At 51.3% G+C, this 18,785-nt stretch overlaps 5 protein-coding genes across 6 annotated transcripts; 3 read left to right on the top strand and 2 right to left on the bottom strand.

Annotated features, from left to right (window-relative positions):
* Nucleotides 1-311: 311 nt before the first annotated feature.
* TM4SF5 (transmembrane 4 L six family member 5) lies at nucleotides 312-6,251 on the top strand. The gene is made up of 5 exons (XM_064495129.1): nucleotides 312-667; nucleotides 5,113-5,193; nucleotides 5,536-5,672; nucleotides 5,896-6,079; nucleotides 6,157-6,251. Exons 1-5 carry the CDS (start codon nucleotides 494-496, stop codon nucleotides 6,169-6,171), a joined length of 591 nt encoding a protein of 196 aa, XP_064351199.1. The 5' UTR covers nucleotides 312-493; the 3' UTR covers nucleotides 6,172-6,251.
* A 757-nt stretch (nucleotides 6,252-7,008) lies between these two features.
* On the bottom strand, nucleotides 7,009-8,143 carry VMO1 (vitelline membrane outer layer 1 homolog). Its single transcript, XM_031467807.2, has 3 exons — nucleotides 7,875-8,143; nucleotides 7,667-7,782; nucleotides 7,009-7,410 (listed from the first exon to the last, which is right to left on the bottom strand). The coding sequence occupies exons 1-3, from the start codon at nucleotides 8,061-8,063 to the stop codon at nucleotides 7,113-7,115; spliced, it is 603 nt and encodes a 200-aa protein (XP_031323667.1). The 5' UTR covers nucleotides 8,064-8,143; the 3' UTR covers nucleotides 7,009-7,112.
* A 1,358-nt stretch (nucleotides 8,144-9,501) lies between these two features.
* On the top strand, nucleotides 9,502-11,932 carry GLTPD2 (glycolipid transfer protein domain containing 2). Its single transcript, XM_064495127.1, has 3 exons — nucleotides 9,502-9,818; nucleotides 10,069-10,235; nucleotides 10,334-11,932. The coding sequence occupies exons 1-3, from the start codon at nucleotides 9,540-9,542 to the stop codon at nucleotides 10,848-10,850; spliced, it is 963 nt and encodes a 320-aa protein (XP_064351197.1). The 5' UTR covers nucleotides 9,502-9,539; the 3' UTR covers nucleotides 10,851-11,932.
* A 59-nt stretch (nucleotides 11,933-11,991) lies between these two features.
* On the top strand, nucleotides 11,992-14,086 carry PSMB6 (proteasome 20S subunit beta 6). Of its 2 annotated transcripts, none has more exons than XM_010994679.1 (6): nucleotides 11,992-12,204; nucleotides 12,625-12,692; nucleotides 13,039-13,170; nucleotides 13,286-13,415; nucleotides 13,621-13,765; nucleotides 13,869-14,086. In XM_010994679.1, the coding sequence occupies exons 1-6, from the start codon at nucleotides 12,103-12,105 to the stop codon at nucleotides 14,009-14,011; spliced, it is 720 nt and encodes a 239-aa protein (XP_010992981.1). In that variant the 5' UTR covers nucleotides 11,992-12,102; the 3' UTR covers nucleotides 14,012-14,086. The 2 variants fall into 2 exon arrangements, with proteins under 2 accessions (XP_010992981.1, XP_010992982.1); XM_010994680.3 differs by having other exon boundaries at nucleotides 12,054-12,204; nucleotides 13,849-14,086.
* Nucleotides 14,087-15,717: 1,631 nt separating this feature from the next.
* On the bottom strand, nucleotides 15,718-16,356 carry C16H17orf114 (chromosome 16 C17orf114 homolog). Its single transcript, XM_064494885.1, has 2 exons — nucleotides 16,284-16,356; nucleotides 15,718-15,890 (listed from the first exon to the last, which is right to left on the bottom strand). The coding sequence occupies exons 1-2, from the start codon at nucleotides 16,354-16,356 to the stop codon at nucleotides 15,718-15,720; spliced, it is 246 nt and encodes an 81-aa protein (XP_064350955.1).
* Nucleotides 16,357-18,785: the final 2,429 nt, after the last annotated feature.

Below are 18,785 nucleotides of genomic sequence, written 5' to 3'. Positions count from 1 at the left end.
CCACCACTATTTTTTTAGTCATTTTCCAGGAGGAACCTTCCCTATGGGATTAACAGAGATGATGAGGCCACAGTACATCTGCTTAGGGCATCCTTGTTTACAAAATGCTTCTCTCCATGTCCCATTTAATCCTCACCACCAACCGAGAGCCAAGGGGCATCAGATGAGGCAACGGAGTCTGAGAGACTTGGCTAAGTCTCAGAGCAGGTAAGGAGCAGACAGAGGGCCTGTGGAGAGGCGTGTGTGCAGAAAAAGAGGAAGAACACACTAACACCAGGCAACTTCCTCTGGGTGTCTCGCTCCCCCACCTCCTCCCCTTTGCCTGTGTCTTTGCAGCAGCCCCGGGTTGTCTGGTGCCTCTGTCCCTTATCATCAGCTCCTGCCAGCTGCGCGCACCTCCTCCCCGACCTTTGCTCGAGGCTTGTTTTCCTCTGGGTCCTGGGGAGCTCGGGCTCACTTTCACTCACGGCCTGTCCTGACCAGACGCTCCGCCATGTGCACGGGGAAGTGTGCCCGCTTTGTGGGGCTCTCCCTCGTCTCCCTCTCCCTGATCTGCATCACGGCCAACGCTCTCCTGCTGGTGCCCAACGGGAGGACCACCTGGACCAAGGATCACATCAGCTTGCAAGTCTGGCTCATGGCCGGCTTCATCGGCGGGGGCCTGATGGTGAGAGGGCTGGCCTGAGAGCACAGGCCAGGGGCCTGGGTGCCGTTCTCCAGGGTTCTGAACAGGAGGGAGAGGGAGAGAGGGAAAAGGATAGCTGCCAGTTGGCAGTGGCTTGCTGGGGACCTGGAGCCTGTCCAGTCTGCCCTCAAACACTGAGCGCTCTGTAAGGGAGGTTCTGGAGGAGCCCCGGGGTCCTGAGCTGAATGTCTGAGGGGAAGGAGCCTCGCTGCTCTAAACAGTTACCTCCAGGGTACGGAGTATGTCCTACCTGCACCCACCCCACCCCAAGCCCCGTCCCCCATCCCCACTGCCTGGCAGATGCTGGGAACACTGGCTACCAGCGTTGAGGCAGAAGGAGCAGCTGATTGTGTGGGAGGTTGTCGGGGCAAGATAATGATGGGCTTGGCGGCGGAGGGCAGGTGCATGACAGTATCTGGAGCCAGGGAGCGATGTCACAGATCAGCTTGGTGTCACCTCCCCCGCCCCCATGTCCATTCGCTCTCAGCACACGTTCCCGATGCCCACTCTGCACTGGGCGCCATGGATAAACTCAGAACCTGGGTCCAGATGGTGGAGAAGGGTGGGTCCTGGCGGCTTCCTGGAGACTAGAATCTGTCAGCAGGAGTGGGGGACGGGGACACCCAGATTTCCTGGACTTCCTAACCCCCATTCGCCACCCCCTCCCCATTTAGGGGAACTTTTTGGAAGGTCCAGAGAATTTAATATCTTCATGGCATGAAGACAAAAAATCAACCCAGTACAGTTCCCCACTCCTCAGGATGGCTGGCTGATGAACTTCTCCGGGGGATGTCTCACCTGCGTCTCTTTTGCTGGCCACACCTTCCTTAGCTAAATGGGGAGACCTCTTCTCCGTCACTCAGCAGTCCCCTCTCACCCGTCCGTCCGTCCGTCCGGCTGTCCGGGTCTTCTCTCCCACTCCCCCTCCCGCACGGCGTTATGGCCGTTGGACTCCACTCCATGGCTCTGACTTCAACTGTCTCTGAGACGTCACACTCCTCCCAGGCTGACACACTCACGCTCCGTCACATCACACCCCTTCTCCAGCCTCAGTCTAAAGCGCCACAATCTTATCAGCCTGCCTCTGGGGAGATTCCCAACGATGCCCTCTCCACTTGCTCACTCCCAGCAACCCTCTTGCTGCCACCCTTGAGAATGCTGTGTCAAATGTAGTCACATGGTCTGTGCTACCCCACAGGGACACAGGCGAGGTCCCCGCTCTCCCTGAAGCCGGTGAGCCCACTAGGGAAACACACAGCAGGAAGCGAGACCGTAAGCCCTGCTTGTTGTGTTGGCTGCTGCGCGCCTAGGCTAGTGCCTTAACCTGCGCTCTGTTAACACTGTGCAAAGACACGAGCAAGGGCCCATCTAGAAGACAAAGCAGGATGTGCTCATAAAGAACTTTGAGGGCAAGGTGGGGGGCCACTTTTTATAGCATTTTCAAGAAAGGCCTAGATGACATGATGTCTGAACTGAGATCCAAATGACAAAAAGCAGGACTCGGCGTAGCAGACAGGGGGACTGGTGCAAAAGCCTGAGGCAGAAACAGGCTCTCGCAGCGACAACCAGACAGGCGGCCAGGGCAGCTGAGGTCTAATGAGACGAGATCTCAGGTGGGCAGAGGCCACAGCACCCCTGAAAGGCACAGTGAGGAACTGGAATTTTATTATAAGTACCCAGAAAACTACTGATGGACTTTTTACCTTTTTTTTTTTTTTTTGAACTTCTTAAACTGTGGGGGGAACTTTTTATTTACGTCATACAGACAAATGCCTAGCTCCTTCATGTACTGCTCAGCCAATTTTTACAAAGGGAACACACCCATGTACTTGGCACTCAGATCAAGACAGGGGTCATTACCAGAATCCCAGACATGCCTCCCACCAGGCCTGAACGCCCCACCAACAACGACTTCACTATCCTGACGTCTACATCGTTGATTAGTTTCACCTGTAAAGCACTTTATATAAACGGAAGCGTGCAGCATGGACACTTCTGTGTCTGGCTTCTTGAGCTCAATATTATGTTCGTAAGATTCATCCACATTATTACATATAGTCGTGGTTTATGATTTCTTATGCGTTCCATTGTGTGAATAGATCACAATTTACTTTAACATTCTACTGTTGAGGGACACTTGGAGAGATCCCAGTGTGGGTTTATTACAAATAATGCTCTCGAAACATTCCTGTAAATGTCTCTAGGTGAAGGCACAATTGCATTTCTGTTGAATATATACCTAGGAGGAAAACTGTTGATTCTGAAGGTATGCAAATGTTCAGCGCTCAGAGACATCGCCAAACAGTTGTCTGAAGTGCTTATATTAATTGCATTCCCATCAGCCAAGTCTGAGTTCTAGTTAGTCCCTTTTCTATTGGACTTAAGAAGATCTCTCTGGCTACTGGGTGGAGAATGGACAGCAGGAGGTCAGCAGTGGACCCAGAATGAGGTCACTGCAGTTGCCCAGGGGAGATGTTAGTGGCTTTGGACTAGGCCAACAGCCATGGAGATGGAGAAAAGTAAACAGATTTGAGCTATAAACTCAGTGTTTCTGTTACGGAAATGACAGGCCAGCAAGAAACAAGCACCACTCAGAGTTGGAGTACTCAGACTTATTATGCCGGCAGGCTTAGAGGGGCTTGTACTCAGAAGCTCTCAGCACCTCCAAGATGTGTGCGTGAGGTTTTATAGGGTTAATTACAAGCTTTGGGTATTCGGCCAATAGGCGTGGAACAGCTTTAGCAGCATCATTATCACAAAAGTAGAGGCAGGGAGGAAGCAAACCAACATTTCAAGGCCAGATATGTCTCTTTGAGAATCCAGCTGGCTAGCAAAAAAAAAAAAAAAAAAAAAAAAAAAACATGAACAGGGAAGCAGCAAACCGCCACCAATAACTTAGATTTAGGAGTTCGCCTAGCAGAACTTAGATCAGTAATCCGACACTTGTTGCACTTGGATTTGTGAGTTAGCTTATTAGCCCAGCCCGGCTTTTCCTTCACATTTCCTCTTGCGTTTTCAATGATCCTTCTCTTTTCGATCAGAGGAGGTCACAGAAAGCGAGACAGAAATGTAAACAAGAGGAGACAAACCCTTTGACTAGAGAAGTAAACATCTCCAATGGGGAGGTCATTCAAAATTGGTGAATCCAAAAGGTAAATCCAAATACCAGAGATTTCTGGATCCAGGAACTTCCGAGTAAGTGCCAGAGAGGCTCAGCAAGGAGGCCAGCACTGACCCTAGATCTGCCGTCAGACATGTGAGAGCAGGGAGCATCTGGTGGAAAATTCATTCAGTTCTGCAGGTGTTTCTGTAATGCTGCTGTGGACGCTATTATGGAATTAAACTCACTCAGCTCAGACTCAGACAAGGCACCCAAGGAAGCAAAGATCCAAACAGCTGTGGAATTTCAGAGAACTTGGCCTGGGATAACAAAGATAAGGCTGGAGCCGAAGTCAGGAGCCTTGAATTCCTGCCTCAAATTCAGTCTTGATGGGTTCCTCTTTGAGGAGACCCTAAGGGATTGGATTTGGGAAAAGATCAGTTGAAAACTAAGTTTAATCTGATGGTAGTAATGTAGGATGGAGTGGCGGGGGAGCACAGGGCAAGAGCTACAGGAACCTAGTATGGAGGTTGAGCACATCATTCTCATGGGAGGCGATTAGGGATTGACGGTGGGGAAGAAGAAAGGACTGACAGATTCAAGACCCACTGAAGGAAAGGAATGTCTTTCAGGCAGGTTTGAATTTGGAGGCATCGACTTATGAGGGAACTTCTGTTACAGGGAACAGCTGATGTCCTAAGAGGGGCGGGGCTATAGGAGAAAGAAAGACAAAGAGGATCAGGGCTGTACCTTGGGAATTCCTACACTTCCCAGCAGTCTTCACTATCATGCTCCTCCACCCTCCCGCATAACCCCAACTCACCAGACACTCCAACACCACTATTCCTACCTGCTGTTGAGGGACTTTATAGTTACTGAGCATTTACCCTTAGCCCATCTTGACATCGTCAACCTGTTATTCCGTTAAGATCTTGAGAACAGCCCTGGGAGGTAGGTCTTGCAGACCCATTTTACAGAGGACAAAACTGAGACCCCCAGAGGTGAATCAATTCATGGAGTATGCAGTGAGCACAAGGTTGGCATTAAACTCAGGCCTCCTGACTCCCGTTCCGTTGGCACCTACTGAAGGTTTATAGGGGCTATAATGATATTGGGCCCTACCCTCCTAGAGGCTACAATCTGGACAGATATAAATAGGCACAGAAATAAAGAAAAATTAAAGCAGAGCTCGACAGTGCCCCAGAGATACGGCCTTCCTGCAGTCCAAAGGGCTGAGGCCATCACAGGCAGCTTCCTGGAGGCGGTAAGAACGGATACAAGTTGGGGACGTGGGGGGCTCGCTATCACATTGACTCTTCTCTCATAGATACTGTGTCCGGGAATTGCTGCCGTCCGCGCAGGGGGCAAAGGCTGTTGTGGTGCAGGCTGCTGTGGAAATCGCTGCAGGGTAAGATCCAGGTTCAGACTATCTATACGTAAAGCCACGGCCCGTCTACAGAATTCCTAGCTTCCCGAGTTCCTCTGCAGACTCCTAGGCTCTACCTCACTCCTCCCTCGCACCTGCAAATCTTGGGCTTCAGCGGGCCTGCCCAGAGGGGACTACAATCCCCATGAACCTCCGCGGCCGCTGGCTCCTAGGGTGAGCACAACTCCAAGCCCCGGGGTTTGACGAGAAATGTATTTTTATCGTGACTGGAGACGAGCGCGGTTATAAGAGGGACGGAGCCAGGTGCGGTCTAGACACGAGTGGAGAGGGGGCTACTCACTCCTCCTCGTATTCTGCACCCAGATGCTGCGCTCGATCTTTTGCTCCGCGTTCGGGTTGCTTGGTGGCATCTACTGCCTCTCGGTATCAGGAACTGCGCTCCGAATTGGACCCAAATGCTTAATGAATGACACCTGGGATTACCACTTCAAAGAGACCTTGTAAGGCTTGGCCTGTATTCGAGCCCCGTCCCTCCCATTCTCTACCTCTGCCTACTTGCCTTTCCCACGTGGGCCTGGAAACCTAGGCAGGACTCGGCTTCGAGAGAGCTTCCTCCACGTGGGCCAAAACAGCCCTTTCCCTATCTGCCTCAGCGCGTGCGCGGGGCGGGGGGCGGGGGCACTCCGCGTGACCTCCTCTCACGTGGCCCCGCCCCGCCCGCAGGGGCTCTTATCTGTACAACCGCACGCAGTGGAGCTTGTGCGTGCAGCCGCCTGGTATTGTCTACTGGAACGTGACTCTCTTCTCGCTGCTGGTGGCCGCCTCGTGCCTGGAGATCTTGCTGTGTGGGCTGCAGCTGGTGAACGCGACCATTGGTGTCTTCTGTGGCGATTGCAGGAAGAAAGAGGTGGGACGGCGTGGGATGGAGCTGTCTAGGAAACCTGTTTGCTCCCTAGCTGCGTCCTCACTTTCTGTTTTCCGCAGGGCGCCCCCCACTGAGGCTCCACCGACCTGGTCCGTCGCTCCTGGACGCCCGCCTGGCCCTCCCCCGTCCCTGGAATAAACTATTTAGAGCCCTCCTCCCGGTCTCAGACTGTGCTCTATACAAGGAATGCTGGAAGGCCTCCAGATACATCGGGGCTTGGAGCTCTCTTGTTTGGGACCCTTACACCCCGCTTGTTATTTTCTTAATAAATAGTTACTGAGCTATTGGTGCGCTGGAAATACAGTGTAAACAAGACAAGCAAGTTCTGAGCTCTTAAAAGAATTTAACATTCCAGGTGTGGAAGATGGGCAATTTTTAAAAGAAGCAATAGAGTATTTCAGTTGGTGATAAGCACTTTTTAAATGATGAGTGCACTTTTTTTAAAATAAGATAAAGTCCGAGAATGTGAAATTGAAGCTGAACTCTGGTGGATGGGCTAGCTATCTGGACAGCCGGGTCAGGAAGAGAGAACAGCAAGGACAAAGGCCCTAAATGGGACTCAGTATATAGAAAAGCTACTGAGTTGTGTAGGGGGCAAAAGGAAAACTATGGGAAAGACATGTTAGCCTCTTATGCTCTAGAAAATGAAGACTTACGACTTTATAGTATTGTCACTTCCTAATTTGGTAGAAGTTTCTTAATGTAAGGTCACTGGTGGTTCAGAAAGGAAAGAGCCTGGACTCTTATTGGAGACGACATGTCTGCAGAGACTTCCTGAACTTGTACACAAAATTGTGCTTAAGTGTGTATTTTCTGAACTATGGGTTGGTAACTTTCAGGAGGCTGCTACGGACTCCTGAGACCAAACCCGAATGTGGGCCTGGCCCAGTGCTAGGTTAGGAAGACGGAGAGACGCAGTTTCCCACCCCTAGCACAAGCCAGACCAAAGCCAAGACAGAGAAGCTTTAATACCAGAGGTAAGACTAGGCTTGGGAGGGAGAGGGGGGCAATGGTATCAACTGCGGCAGCAGAAAAAGCGCGCGTCGTTTAGGGCGGTGTCATCAAGGAGGCCTTCGGGCCGCTGGATCTTGGTCTGCAAGCCGCACAAGCCTTTAGGGCACGGCTCACTCCAGCCTCCAAATTTGCCCCAGGTCAGGCCGGGCCCCTGCAGCTCCGTGCCGTCGGAGCAGCGGAAGCGCACGTTGTTCGCAGCCGTGTTGTCCCCGGGGGTCACAGGGACCTCCACGCGGAGCGAGAAAGCCACGAGGAAGCCGCCGCCGGGACACCACAGGGGCTCCCTCCACGCGCCCCACCTGCGAGGGGAGCAAAGACGAGCGGGCTCCGCGGGCGCCCCCTGCCCACCTCCAGCTGGACCCAGACCTCGGGGCTTCCCACCAGGTGCTCCAGTCACCTGACCTCCCCCGGGGTGCGGAGGGGAGGTCTTCCACCCGCTTCCCAGGTCTGAACTGCCCCACAGCTCTGGGGGAACCTGCCTGCCAGGAGGGGGTGTGTGGCGGAGGGTAAGGGGCGTACCCCCACCCTAGAGGATCCTCGGCCCCGGCCCCCCACCTTCCAGACTCCGATTCCACCACGTGAGTGTCGAGCGCCGCATTCCGCCCCACGCAGTGCAGCCGGATCCCGTTCAGAGCGGTGTCGTCTCCAAGAGCGCCTTGTGGGGGCTCCACCTGGGCGTCGGCAAGAAGAGGAGTGAGGACGAGTCAGAAGACCACATCCTCGGCTCTGAGGTCTCCTCCGAGACCTAGGCCCGAGCCCCTACCTTGAGTGAGAAGCCTCTGGCGAAGAATCCCTCAGGACACATCTCGGGCCAGGCCCAGTCGCCCCAGGGGCCCCCGTTGGTCACCCTGATGACCGACGTGTAGCCGCCCAGACCATCTGCGCTAGCATGTCTGCGGCATGTCGCCCACAGCAGCAGCAGCAGCAGCTTGGCTCCCGCACCCAGCTCCATCCCGCAGCCTCTGTGAGCCCCGGCCTCTTGTGCAGGTGTGTGCAAGGGACTCTGATTACGGAAGGGCCACCCGGATTAAGTGACGCCCAAAACTAATCCGCTCCGGAAGCCTACAGACTTGTTCTCACCTCAGGGAGACGGAGGCTCCCAGCGCCAGAGGAGGAGGGGCTGTGAGAACCGACGACTGGAAGTAACCACAACTTAACAGAACACTTACTAGCTATAGGGCACGAATCGTGGTGTCTTGCAGGCATGTTTTGTTTAACCCTCAACAATTTTCGGGGGTGGGAATTACCCTTCCTATGCTGCAGATGAGGGAACTGGGGCTGTAGTGGCAAGCGATTTGCCCAAGGTCACAGTCAGCAAGCTGGGAAACATCCAAACATTGGGAAGCAGGGAACCCAAGGCTAGGGATGGAAGTGATGGCTCCCAAATCCCACCGGACACAATGGGTTAGGAGCAACCCTAGGGACCTCCAAGATGTGAGGGAGCATCAGAGTGAGAGACAGGACAAGAATCCATGAACTGTGGGAGCTGGGAAGCATGTGGTGAGCGACTGGGGCCGCGACTCATTCAGAATCTGGGACACCTTTCCCCCTCAAAAGAAAATATACACAGAGACTGGAATGATTCTAAAAAGTTTATGGACAGGGGACTGAGAACAGGAGATGCTGTTTCTTTCATTGCTTCCTGTATCCTTTCCCTGAATGTTTTTCCCCCCATGACCACCAGGTGGACTCCTAATTTGGGGAGATAAAAAAAACGGGCTCAGATCTGTCATGGGGCGTTCCACCCCTGATTTGCCTGCCACCATACACATCCGTTAGTTTATTCAATATATATTTATTTAGCAATAATGTGTTTTGGCTCAGTCAATATTCTAAGTGTTGTAAATAGAAGAGTCCTGTAAAAAGAAAAGTCCCTTGTCTTCATCAGAGCTCACATTCTGGGATAGGATAGGGAATTTAGAAATGAGTGTTCCCTGGATCCAGGTGCCCCGTGCTTGAACTTAATAGGTTAAGATTTATGGAGCAATTGTGGTATTCATTTCCACTGACTGTGTTGCACATGCAATATCATTGTATGATGACTGCAAAAGTACCTATTAGTATCCTCAGTGTACAGTGGAGGGAACTCAAGCCCAGAGTTAACTTGAGGCCCCCAGCACTGCTCAGAGGGGGAGCTGGTTCTGACCTCAGCGTCTCTCCCCAGTCCTCAGGCTGCCTCTTACTACAACCTCGCCATACCGGGAAGGGAAATGTAAAGACGTGTCATTGCTACAGAATCTCCCAAATCCTCTTCATCCAGTCCCTCACCCCTCAGATGCTGCCCTCTGGGGCAAAGGGCACAGGGGAAGGGGACTTCCTAGGTTAATTATTAACCCTTTGCACCCTCAGGGCTTCTCTCCCCTCCTAAAGGCAGAGGGACAAGCACTGGCTAGGGGCCGGTGAGGGGGCAGTGGTCCCCTCAGCAGTCATGGGGGTCGCACTCCCTCCGCAGGTCCCGAGGCTCTGCTTGCGTCATGCAATTCCTCTCGCTATCTTCGCGCTTCTGCTTCTTTATCTCTGGACTCGGAGCCTTCGTGAGCGGTCCCTTCCCTCACCTGCTCCGGGAGGAACCCAGGAATCCGGGCTCTGGGGACCGAAGACTCCTCCTAGAGCCCTCAATTCTTTGTCTCGTCTCTCCCCAGGCGCCCTCTCAGGCTGTGGATCGGGGACGCAGACCTGCATTGCCGAGGGACCGCCGCCTTTACAGGTACGCTCCAGGCAGGACTGGGACTGGGAGCTCCAGGTGGGAGCAGGGGCAAGTAGGCTAGGCAGAGGAGCTGGTGAAGGGCCGATCCTCCTCCTCCTCTCCACTCTCCCGCCTCCTGCTGAGAGTTCGGCAGGAGGGACACCAGCTAGACCCTAGGAACAATTTCTTCAGTCCGACTGGGCTGCTTGGCCAAAGAGGCCCAGCGGGCTAGGGATTCGGCTCCCCCCTTGCCCTCATATCTAACCCCCAGGTCCGGAAACAGCCGGGACCCCTGGAGGGCCTGGAAGGGGAAGAGTCTCAGTGTCTGGGCCCCCAGGGGATGCTGGGCCGCATGGTGAGGCCGTTCCACGCCAGTATGAACCCCGAAGGGGATGTGGAGTTGTCGCAGTATCTGGCAGGATGGAGGGAGCTAGTCAGGTGAGTGGTCTCCCTCCCCCAATCCAGTCCCCGCCTCTTTGTGGCTCCGTCGCTCTTTCTCAAACCTTCCCACCCTTCCCACCATCTCACACACACAGGTTCCTAATTCCCCTCGGCTCCATCTACGCCTTCGCCACCAGTGAGGCCTTCGCCAAAGTGACTGCCCTCGAGGCTCTGGTGCATGGCCCAGAGGCCGCGCACTACACGTCGCTGGCGACCATGGTGGCGTGGGAGCAGCCGGGGATCGCCTCTCGAGACTCGGCCAGGTGCCCGGGCTCATTAACGATGCTCTTGCTGCACCGTGCGCTACGCTGGTCGCAGCTCTGCCTCCATCGTGTGGCAACCGGGACTCTTGGAGGCCCAGACGCCGGCGCGCAGTGCAGCGACGCCTATGGCACGGCCCTGGCCCCGCACCACCCCTGGCTCGTCCGTCAGGCCGCCCACCTCGCATTCCTCGCCTTCCCGGGACGCAGCCGCTTGCTCGAGCTGGCATGTCCGGGAGCCAGAGAAGCGGAGGCGCGGGCCGCGCTTGCCCGGGCTGCGGGCACCCTGGAGGATGTCTACAACCGTACTCAGACCTTGCTGGCCGAGCGAGGCCTGCTCGAGCTGGCCTGATGCCTGCAGGCCATTGGAAAAAGCGCCCTGGGGCGGGGTGGGAGCAGCTCCCGGTCGAACCCTTGACAAAGCCTTTAGGCGCCGGGGCGGGGCCTAATAACCCGCCTCCTTTGTGACGTCACCGCCCTTGAAGGCCCGCCTCAGCGGAGGTGTGGTTTTTTAGCCCCTCCCTCTTCCCGGAGTCTTGGGGAAAAGGGAGGCGCTGTGAGGAATAAAAAGTATTCGTTGGTTGCCGTCGAGTTAGGACGTTTTGCGTGATGACGGCAGGCATTTAAGGGATATAGGAAAAAAATGGATATGGAAAAATGTGTCATCCTTGTTCCTGGCAGCCGAGAGATTCACACGCCCCTGGCCTATCTCAACCATTCCTACGCCAACTATATGCCAAGTCTCTAGCCCAGAGCTTTCCCAGGAACTCCAGGCCCCATAAAGCTAACTCTTTCCTGGACACCTCCACAGACACCGCAAATGCAGCACGTCCAATACGTGTCCAATCATCTCCTCCCAGAATTGCACCTTTCCTTATGTTTCCTATCTCTGTGAATAAATGACCCCCTTTATGTAAGCTATCCAAGGCTAAAACCTTTGCGTCTTGCCTCATGTCAAGCAGGCGCTCAGCTCAATAATGCATGTCTAATAAAAGGCTAGTATGCAGAATATAAGAGGGACTCCTACAACTCAACAATAAAAAGATAAGCCAATTTAAAAATGGGCAAAGAACTTGAATAAATATTTTCCCAAAAAAGATATACAAACGATCACTTAGCACATGAAAACTTGTTCAACATTATTAATCATTAGGAAAATGCCCCCCCAAAAAAACCACAAAATACCACTTCACACGCATTAAGATGACTAAAATATAAAATGCACAATAGCAATTAGAAAGTGGAGAAGCTGGATTCCTCATTCAAGACCGGTGGGAATGCAAAATGGGGCAGCTGCTGTAGAAAGTTGTCAGTTCCTCAAAATATTAAATAAAAAGTTACTACATGACCCAGCAATTCCTCCGAGGACCGATAAGAAAGCAGTCTTTCCAAACTTACTTGTTTTGTTTTGATTTGGTTTGGTTTGTTGTTTGCCTGACACACTGCCATCAAGCGTCACTGTCGCAAAAGAACCTTCCCTGCACATCATTTCCCTTCTGCCGTAAACTGTGGTATAGCCTGGCCCCGAGAAGGCCTCGGAGCACGACTGAAGAGTGACAGAGCGCTTTACGACAGTTGCTTTGTGGCTATACCGGAGGAGGAAGATGGCGGCCACGTTAGTAGCTGCTCGGGGAGTGGGACCAGCACCAGCGTGGGGGCCTGAGGCAATTGCCCCCGACTGGGAAAACCAGGAAGTCTCCACAGGGGTAAGGAAGGACTCGGGGTTCAGGAGATGTGAGGGCTTGATGCGATGGAAGGATAAGGCCAGAGTGGGTTAGGAGAACTGGGGTTTGGGGTAAAGAGGTGGTCTGTCTAATGAGGTGCTGAGGCTGGGGGAGAGGGATACTAAGGATGCTGGAGTGGTGTGGTGGGAGGTAGAAAAAAGGGTGAAGTGTGGAATTATAGAATCTTGCCGGACGAAAGTTTAAGGCCAGAGTGGGCCTTTGGGAATTTGAGGATTAGAATTCTTGTATTCTGCGAGGTGATGAGGCCCCCAGAGATTTGATAACGGGTCGGTGGCACACGGCTTTCTCGTACTCTAGGGACTGGATAGAGGGATCATTGAGGCTTGTGTATGCTAGAGAATGTGGAGCGGCCCAGACTCCCCCCTTTCTCCTTTTTCCCAGACCACTATCATGGCGGTGCAGTTTGATGGGGGCGTGGTTCTAGGAGCCGACTCCAGAACAACTACTGGGTGAGCTCAGGACAGATGTGAAAGATCTTCCTGTCTTTCTGTTACTTCCCTGCCTGCCAGGCCAGCTTTACCCTCCATAGACCGCTATGAGAAGGGAATTTTCTCCTTTCTCTGGAGATAAGGATTTGTTCTATCGTCTACTACTTTCTAGTTCGTCTACCCTTTGGTGAAATTCTTGCAAAAGTCTGTTTTCCAGCCTGCTTCCTTTTAGATGAGAACTAATAATAATAATAATAATAAAAACCAAAACTGGAATTGCTATTCCTGAGCCCTGAGGGAGTGGATAGTCAAGGGTGGAGGTGGGAGACAGGTGGGGACCTTTCCTCACTCTTCTGCCACCCTGCAGGTCCTACATCGCCAATCGAGTGACTGACAAGCTCACCCCTATTCATGACCGTATTTTCTGCTGCCGCTCTGGCTCAGCAGCTGATACCCAGGCAGTAGCTGATGCAGTCACTTATCAGCTTGGTTTCCACAGGTATTTGTGGGAGGGGGAGAAGCAAGTACCTGAAGGGAGTTGGGATGCGAGGAGCTGAATGGTCTGTCTTCCAGGTCCTGACACTGCCTTCCCTATGCCTCCCTTCACCCTCTAGCATTGAGCTGAATGAGCCTCCACTGGTACACACGGCAGCCAGCCTCTTTAAGGAGATGTGTTACCGATACCGGGAAGACCTGATGGCAGGAATCATCATTGCAGGCTGGGACCCCCAAGAAGGGGGGCAGGTCAGACACCACCCCACCCCACCCCATCACAGCACTGAAGCCTTGCCTTTAATTCTCTCCCCATGCCAGCCATCTTTTCAGTCTCAACATCAGTTATTCTTACCGTTAACTCTTCACAGACCAGTCCCACAGTGGACAGGGTAATGTATGTGTGTTGCGTAGAGGGTACAGATGGTGACGCTCTTCTCCCCCATTGGTCTGGCAGGTGTACTCAGTACCCATGGGGGGTATGATGGTAAGACAGTCCTTTGCCATTGGGGGCTCTGGGAGCTCCTATATTTATGGCTATGTTGACGCTACCTACCGGGAAGGCATGACCAAGGAAGAGTGTCTGCAATTCACTGCCAATGGTGAGAATTTGGGCTTCTGGGTCTGTGAGCATCAATCCCTGAACCCTGGCCTCTTGAGCCCAGCATCTGACCCCATCCCCCAACTTTCTTCTTTTCTCCACAGCTCTTGCTTTGGCCATGGAGCGGGACGGCTCCAGTGGAGGGGTGATCCGCCTGGCAGCCATTGAGGAATCAGGGGTAGAGCGGCAGGTACTTTTGGGAGACCAGATTCCCAAATTCACCATTGCCACCTTACCACCTTCCTGAGCCCTGGGATCCCAGGATGCAATAAGAGATACCCCGGACTGATGCAAAACTCAATAAACAGTTTGTCAATGAGAATCTGTTTGCTTTGGGGTTCTCTTCTTGACCTCAAGCCTAAACTTGTCCGGCCCCCTCCTGTTTATAGAAACCATTACTCTGAGCTCTGAAGAAGCTAGAGAGGAGACTTTACTACAAGGGTGGTTTTTAATCCTCTTTCTCCAGGCCACCTTCTTCCACACTTTCCTCTACCATATCCAGGTCCTTGTGAACTCAGTGTGGTTGATGTGGGGGCTCCCAGTGAGTGACCCGCCCCCCTCCCTGTTCAAGCCCAAGAACTCAGAATTCTGGCAGAAACTGGAGTCACTTCCCCTCGCCTGCCTCCTGCCGGTCATCATGGGAGGCTTCTGGCCCTAAGGCCAGATGGACTCCATATCTCCAGCTCAGGCTCATGGTCCACACCCACCTGTCATTTCATCTTGCAGGAGCAGCAGTGTGACTGCTTTGGCTTTGGGGAGAAAGGTGGACCTTGTTGCAAATGGAGTTTGGGACGGATGTGGGGTCGGAGAGGGCAGCCAGTGGGAGTGCTGTGGGTCAGCTCCAGAAGCCACCATTCCCACCGGAGTGTGGTGGGAAGTCAGCCTTCAGCCGCTTGGATGGGAGGCTGAGAGTGGACTCTGGCCCCTCCAAGGCTGTCCCCACTCCAGCCAGGGACCTAAAGGACCTCAGTGGTGCTCATTGACAGTGACCCACAGCCTGGCCCTAATCTACTTTACTCAGTCGGTGGATAAGGGAACTGTAGGAGCCACAATTGAAAACCTGGTTCTAGAATATAATCCTGCCCTGGAAGATTTTGGAGGGTTCAAGGGAGGCTTCCTAAGGAGCCAGTGAGGTCCTGGATTAAGTGAAGAAGGATCTCAGACTCCAAACATGCATACCTCAAACTTAAAATAACCAATGGAAAACTTTTGATTTTCTGCAAAACCTGTTCTCCTGGTCCTCCTTATCTCAAGGCATCTTTGATTCCTCTCTTTCCCTTGTTCTCCACATTCAGTCTAGCAGTAAATCCTGAGAACTCTTCATCTCTCAACGGAAAGGCCTTTTCCTGACCATTTGAATTTTAATCCATCCTGCTCTCACATGACCTGTTTAATTTTCTTCATATCAGTACTTATCACTAGCTCATATTACTGGGATTATTTATTGTCTACTTCCCCTACTAGTAAATTCAGGGAGAAGAGAGAATTCTTTGTGCTTAAGTCACTGATAAATTCTCAGTGCCTGGCAGGGAGTGGACACTTGATATTTGTTGAATGATCATGCTCTCTAGCCCCATCTGCTGTCCTGCCTATACACCACCCTCTCCAAACTGCTCTCGCCACACTCAACTCAGGCTTGATTTCAGCAAACCTGCTTCTGCTAGGCTTACCTGGGCTCTGCCTGAGATCAGCTATCTCTTAGTCACCACTCCTGCATCCCCACTCCCACCTCATACACCTCCCATCTCAGCCTCATAACACAGCCCTGCTCTTGTGGTCCCTGTCTACTCCCCATTCTCCAAGGCACACGCACATACAACACTTGGCAACTCTCAGTGTATTTAATAGGAAGGTCATGAGGGACTTGGGGGAGCCAGACACTGGGATCACTGAGAGGTCAGGGGAAGGAAGATTGCCAAGGCCTCCCAGAAGTTCAGCCCCTGGTTTTCCCCTTCAAATGGTGGAGTCGTTGGCCGATGCTACGTCATGCAGCTGGTGGCGGAAGGAGAGTCGGGCTTTCCTGCTGAAGTAGGCGCCAGACCCTAGGGACGGAATCCCTCCCTCAGCCACGTTGGGGGCTACAGCTGGGCTGGGATCTGGATCTGGAGGGGCAGCTGGATCCAGGCCTAAAAGGGAGATTGGAGGAAGAAAGAGGCCAGGGAAGACTCCTGGAGGTCTAGTGGGTGACTGTTGTTAGCATCAGAGGAAAAGGGGATGTTGACAGTAGGGCTGGCTTCCCTGGCCCGCTAGCTGGGCACTTATACAAGGGGCCATGCTTGGTGTAATGCTCTATTATCATCTTGAAATTCTTAATAATTTTTTAATTAGGAGGTACTACTTCTTTTTGCCCTGGGTCCTGCAAAGTGTTTAGCCAGTCCTGTGGCGAAGCAATAGGTCCACCTCCCAGTCAGGGAGACAGATTATCCTTTCCCCGTCACTGGCTTGAGCATTTACCTTTCTCCCCAGTGCAAGTTGTCTGTCTGCCTGGAAGCCCCCCTTTTCCTCTGTCTCCCCCATACCTGCTCCTCTTTCAGTCCTCCGCTGTCTTCGGCACCCACACCATGGGAAGCACCATGCCCCCTTCAGACCCATCTCAGCAATGGAGGAGACCAGGATGCTGAGAATGGCCAGGAGGGCCCCAGGAGGGGTGTGGTTTCCAAGCCCCTCCACTGTGGGCAAAACTACCACTTAGCCTCAGACCGCCTGGTGATTACAGGCGCCAGGAGATGGAAGGGGGAGAAGAGGGAGGAGGGAAGGGGTGGGGGATAACCCACTCAAACACCTACCCTTCTGTGCCCCCTTAATTTTGGGGGTTGTCTCTGATCCCCATGGAGAAGCAGGAGGAGACTGGGAGGGGTAGCATGGTACAGACAGACACAGAGGTGCTGGGACAGACAGATGCAGGGAAAAGTCATTGCAGCAATGCCAGACAACTTGGTGCTAGGCTGGACCCTGCTAGGGATTTATTTGTATTTTAGAATGAGATTCACTTGTATTTAGAATGCCCAAGATGTAAAATTTCTTTAAATAGCCTACTTTTTTAGAACAAGAAAATTTACTACTCAGGATAGTGTTATGTTCTTATTAAATGGTCCAGTAGCTCTTGTCTTCTTGTATAAAAATAGTTGTAATTGGTCAATTATGCTGTGCCAGGTAGATTCTAGGGACTTTTACATGTTATCTCATTTAATCATGTCCATGATCTTTTGAAGTAAGATTTCACAGATGAGGAATCAGTCACTGACAGACTAAGTGACTGGCTCAAGGTTACACAGGCAGTAATCAGAAGAACAGAAACTTTCCCTTATCTACATCAGTCTGACCCCAGAGTTCACTCATCACCACCCTGAGCTTCCCAAGTATGTTCCTGGCAGACACTGATGCTCTCATCCAGGTGTAGGGCAGCCAGAGGCCAGGCTGGAAGCCTCAGGTCCAGAGTATGCTAACCAAGGGCTCTAAATGCCCCCTAGTAGAGCTGTGCAGATGCTATACTATCATTCCCTAAAGGGGTCATGATGTGAGTTGAGAAGGTTGGGGAGCACTGCTGACAATGCTGCCTGACTTGGACAGAAATCTGGTTTTTAAATTAACATTGTCAAAGTAAAAATTTACACTCAATTTAATGCACACATCTTAGTGGACAGTTCTGTGAGTTTTGACAAGCGCATACACCCATGTAATCACCATTCCAATCAAGATATAGGGCATCTCCATCACCAAGTTCCCTGTGTTCCCTTCACTGTCCCTTTTTCCCCCACTCCCTGCCACAGGCAACTACTGCTCTGATTTCCATCACTATAGATTGGTTTTGTGTTTCCAGAACTTTATGTTAATGGAATCATATAGTACTACCCTTCTGTGTCTAGCTTCATTTTGCTGAAATGGTTTTGAAATTCACCCACGGGGTATGTGTTAACAGTTTGTGCTTTTATAATAACTTTATTGAGAAATAATTCATATGCCATAAAATTCTCCCTTTTAAAGTCTGTAATTCCAGTGGTTTTTACTGTAATCACAGAGGTGTGTAACCATCACAACTAATTTTATAACCCTTTCGTCACCCTCAAAAGAAACCCTGTCACTCCCCTAGCCTTCTCCCCAGCTACTGGTCAAGCAACAGTCCCTATGGGTTTATTTATTCTGGACATTTCATATAAATGGGATTATATAATATGTGGTCCTTTATGTCTGGCTTCTTTCACTTAGCATAATATTTCAGGGTTCACCTGTGTTGTAGCCTGCATCAGTACATCATTGCTTTTTATGGCTGAATAATATTCCATGGTAGGGATATATCACACTGTGTTTGTCCATTCATTTATAGATGGACATTTGGTTTGTTTCTACTTTTGGGCTATATGAATACTACTGTGGACATTCATGTGCAATTTTTTGTGTAGACATACGTTTCCAATTCTTTAGGGTATATACCTAGGAGTGGAATTGCTGGACCATATGGTAGGTAACTCTACGCTTAACATTTTGAGGAACTGTTTTCCAAGATGGCTGCACCATTTTACACTTTCTTCATTTTTATTGCTGAGTAATAGTCTATATACCACAAGTTCAAAATCAGAAACTTCTGCTCTTCAAAAGGCACCATTATTTTAAAAAGACAAGCCACATTCTGAGAGAAAATATTTGCAATACTTATATCTGATAAAGTATTTGTGTCCAAAATATATAAAGAACTCTTGCAATTCAATAAGACAAATAACATGGTTTTCAAAAAAAATCAGTGAAAGAATTAAACACTTAAAATAAAATTGTCAATAAGCACATGAGACATGGTCAACATCATTAATCACCAGAGAAATGCAAATAAGACTACAATGATACACTATTTTATACTTATTAGCATGGCTAATACTAAAAAAGTCGACAATATCAAATACTGGTCATGCTGCAGAACAACTGGAATTACTATGCATAGATTTTGGAAATGTGAAACATTTTGGGAAATGGTTTGGCAATTCCTTTTTTCCTCCAACATTTTAAAATATTTCATTTATTAGAAAACT

This window comes from Camelus dromedarius, chromosome 16 (genome assembly GCF_036321535.1).
Source record: "Camelus dromedarius isolate mCamDro1 chromosome 16, mCamDro1.pat, whole genome shotgun sequence".
Lineage (NCBI taxonomy): Eukaryota > Metazoa > Chordata > Mammalia > Artiodactyla > Camelidae > Camelus > Camelus dromedarius.
This window is presented reverse-complemented; position numbering and strand designations above follow the sequence as displayed.

What these genes read in the sequence shown, in the direction of transcription:
- C16H17orf114 (XM_064494885.1), bottom strand. Translation starts at nt 16,356, where the DNA reads ATGGGTCTGAAGGGGGCATGGTGCTTCCCATGGTGTGGGTGCCGAAGA. An exon ending in GAGGACTGAAAGAGGAGCAG is followed by an intron (nt 15,891 to 16,283) that starts GTATGGGGGAGA and finishes TCTCCCTTTTAG; the next exon opens with GCCTGGATCCAGCTGCCCCT.
- PSMB6 (XM_010994679.1), top strand. Translation starts at nt 12,103, where the DNA reads ATGGCGGCCACGTTAGTAGCTGCTCGGGGAGTGGGACCAGCACCAGCG. An exon ending in GACTCCAGAACAACTACTGG is followed by an intron (nt 12,693 to 13,038) that starts GTGAGCTCAGGA and finishes GCCACCCTGCAG; the next exon opens with GTCCTACATCGCCAATCGAG. An exon ending in TATCAGCTTGGTTTCCACAG is followed by an intron (nt 13,171 to 13,285) that starts GTATTTGTGGGA and finishes TTCACCCTCTAG; the next exon opens with CATTGAGCTGAATGAGCCTC.
- GLTPD2 (XM_064495127.1), top strand. Translation starts at nt 9,540, where the DNA reads ATGGGGGTCGCACTCCCTCCGCAGGTCCCGAGGCTCTGCTTGCGTCAT. An exon ending in AGGGACCGCCGCCTTTACAG is followed by an intron (nt 9,819 to 10,068) that starts GTACGCTCCAGG and finishes TCTAACCCCCAG; the next exon opens with GTCCGGAAACAGCCGGGACC. An exon ending in GGATGGAGGGAGCTAGTCAG is followed by an intron (nt 10,236 to 10,333) that starts GTGAGTGGTCTC and finishes TCACACACACAG; the next exon opens with GTTCCTAATTCCCCTCGGCT.
- TM4SF5 (XM_064495129.1), top strand. Translation starts at nt 494, where the DNA reads ATGTGCACGGGGAAGTGTGCCCGCTTTGTGGGGCTCTCCCTCGTCTCC. An exon ending in GCTGTGGAAATCGCTGCAGG is followed by an intron (nt 5,194 to 5,535) that starts GTAAGATCCAGG and finishes TTCTGCACCCAG; the next exon opens with ATGCTGCGCTCGATCTTTTG. An exon ending in TACCACTTCAAAGAGACCTT is followed by an intron (nt 5,673 to 5,895) that starts GTAAGGCTTGGC and finishes CCCCGCCCGCAG; the next exon opens with GGGCTCTTATCTGTACAACC.
- VMO1 (XM_031467807.2), bottom strand. Translation starts at nt 8,063, where the DNA reads ATGGAGCTGGGTGCGGGAGCCAAGCTGCTGCTGCTGCTGCTGTGGGCG. An exon ending in CCAGAGGCTTCTCACTCAAG is followed by an intron (nt 7,783 to 7,874) that starts GTAGGGGCTCGG and finishes GCCGACGCCCAG; the next exon opens with GTGGAGCCCCCACAAGGCGC. An exon ending in GTGGAATCGGAGTCTGGAAG is followed by an intron (nt 7,411 to 7,666) that starts GTGGGGGGCCGG and finishes CTCCCCTCGCAG; the next exon opens with GTGGGGCGCGTGGAGGGAGC.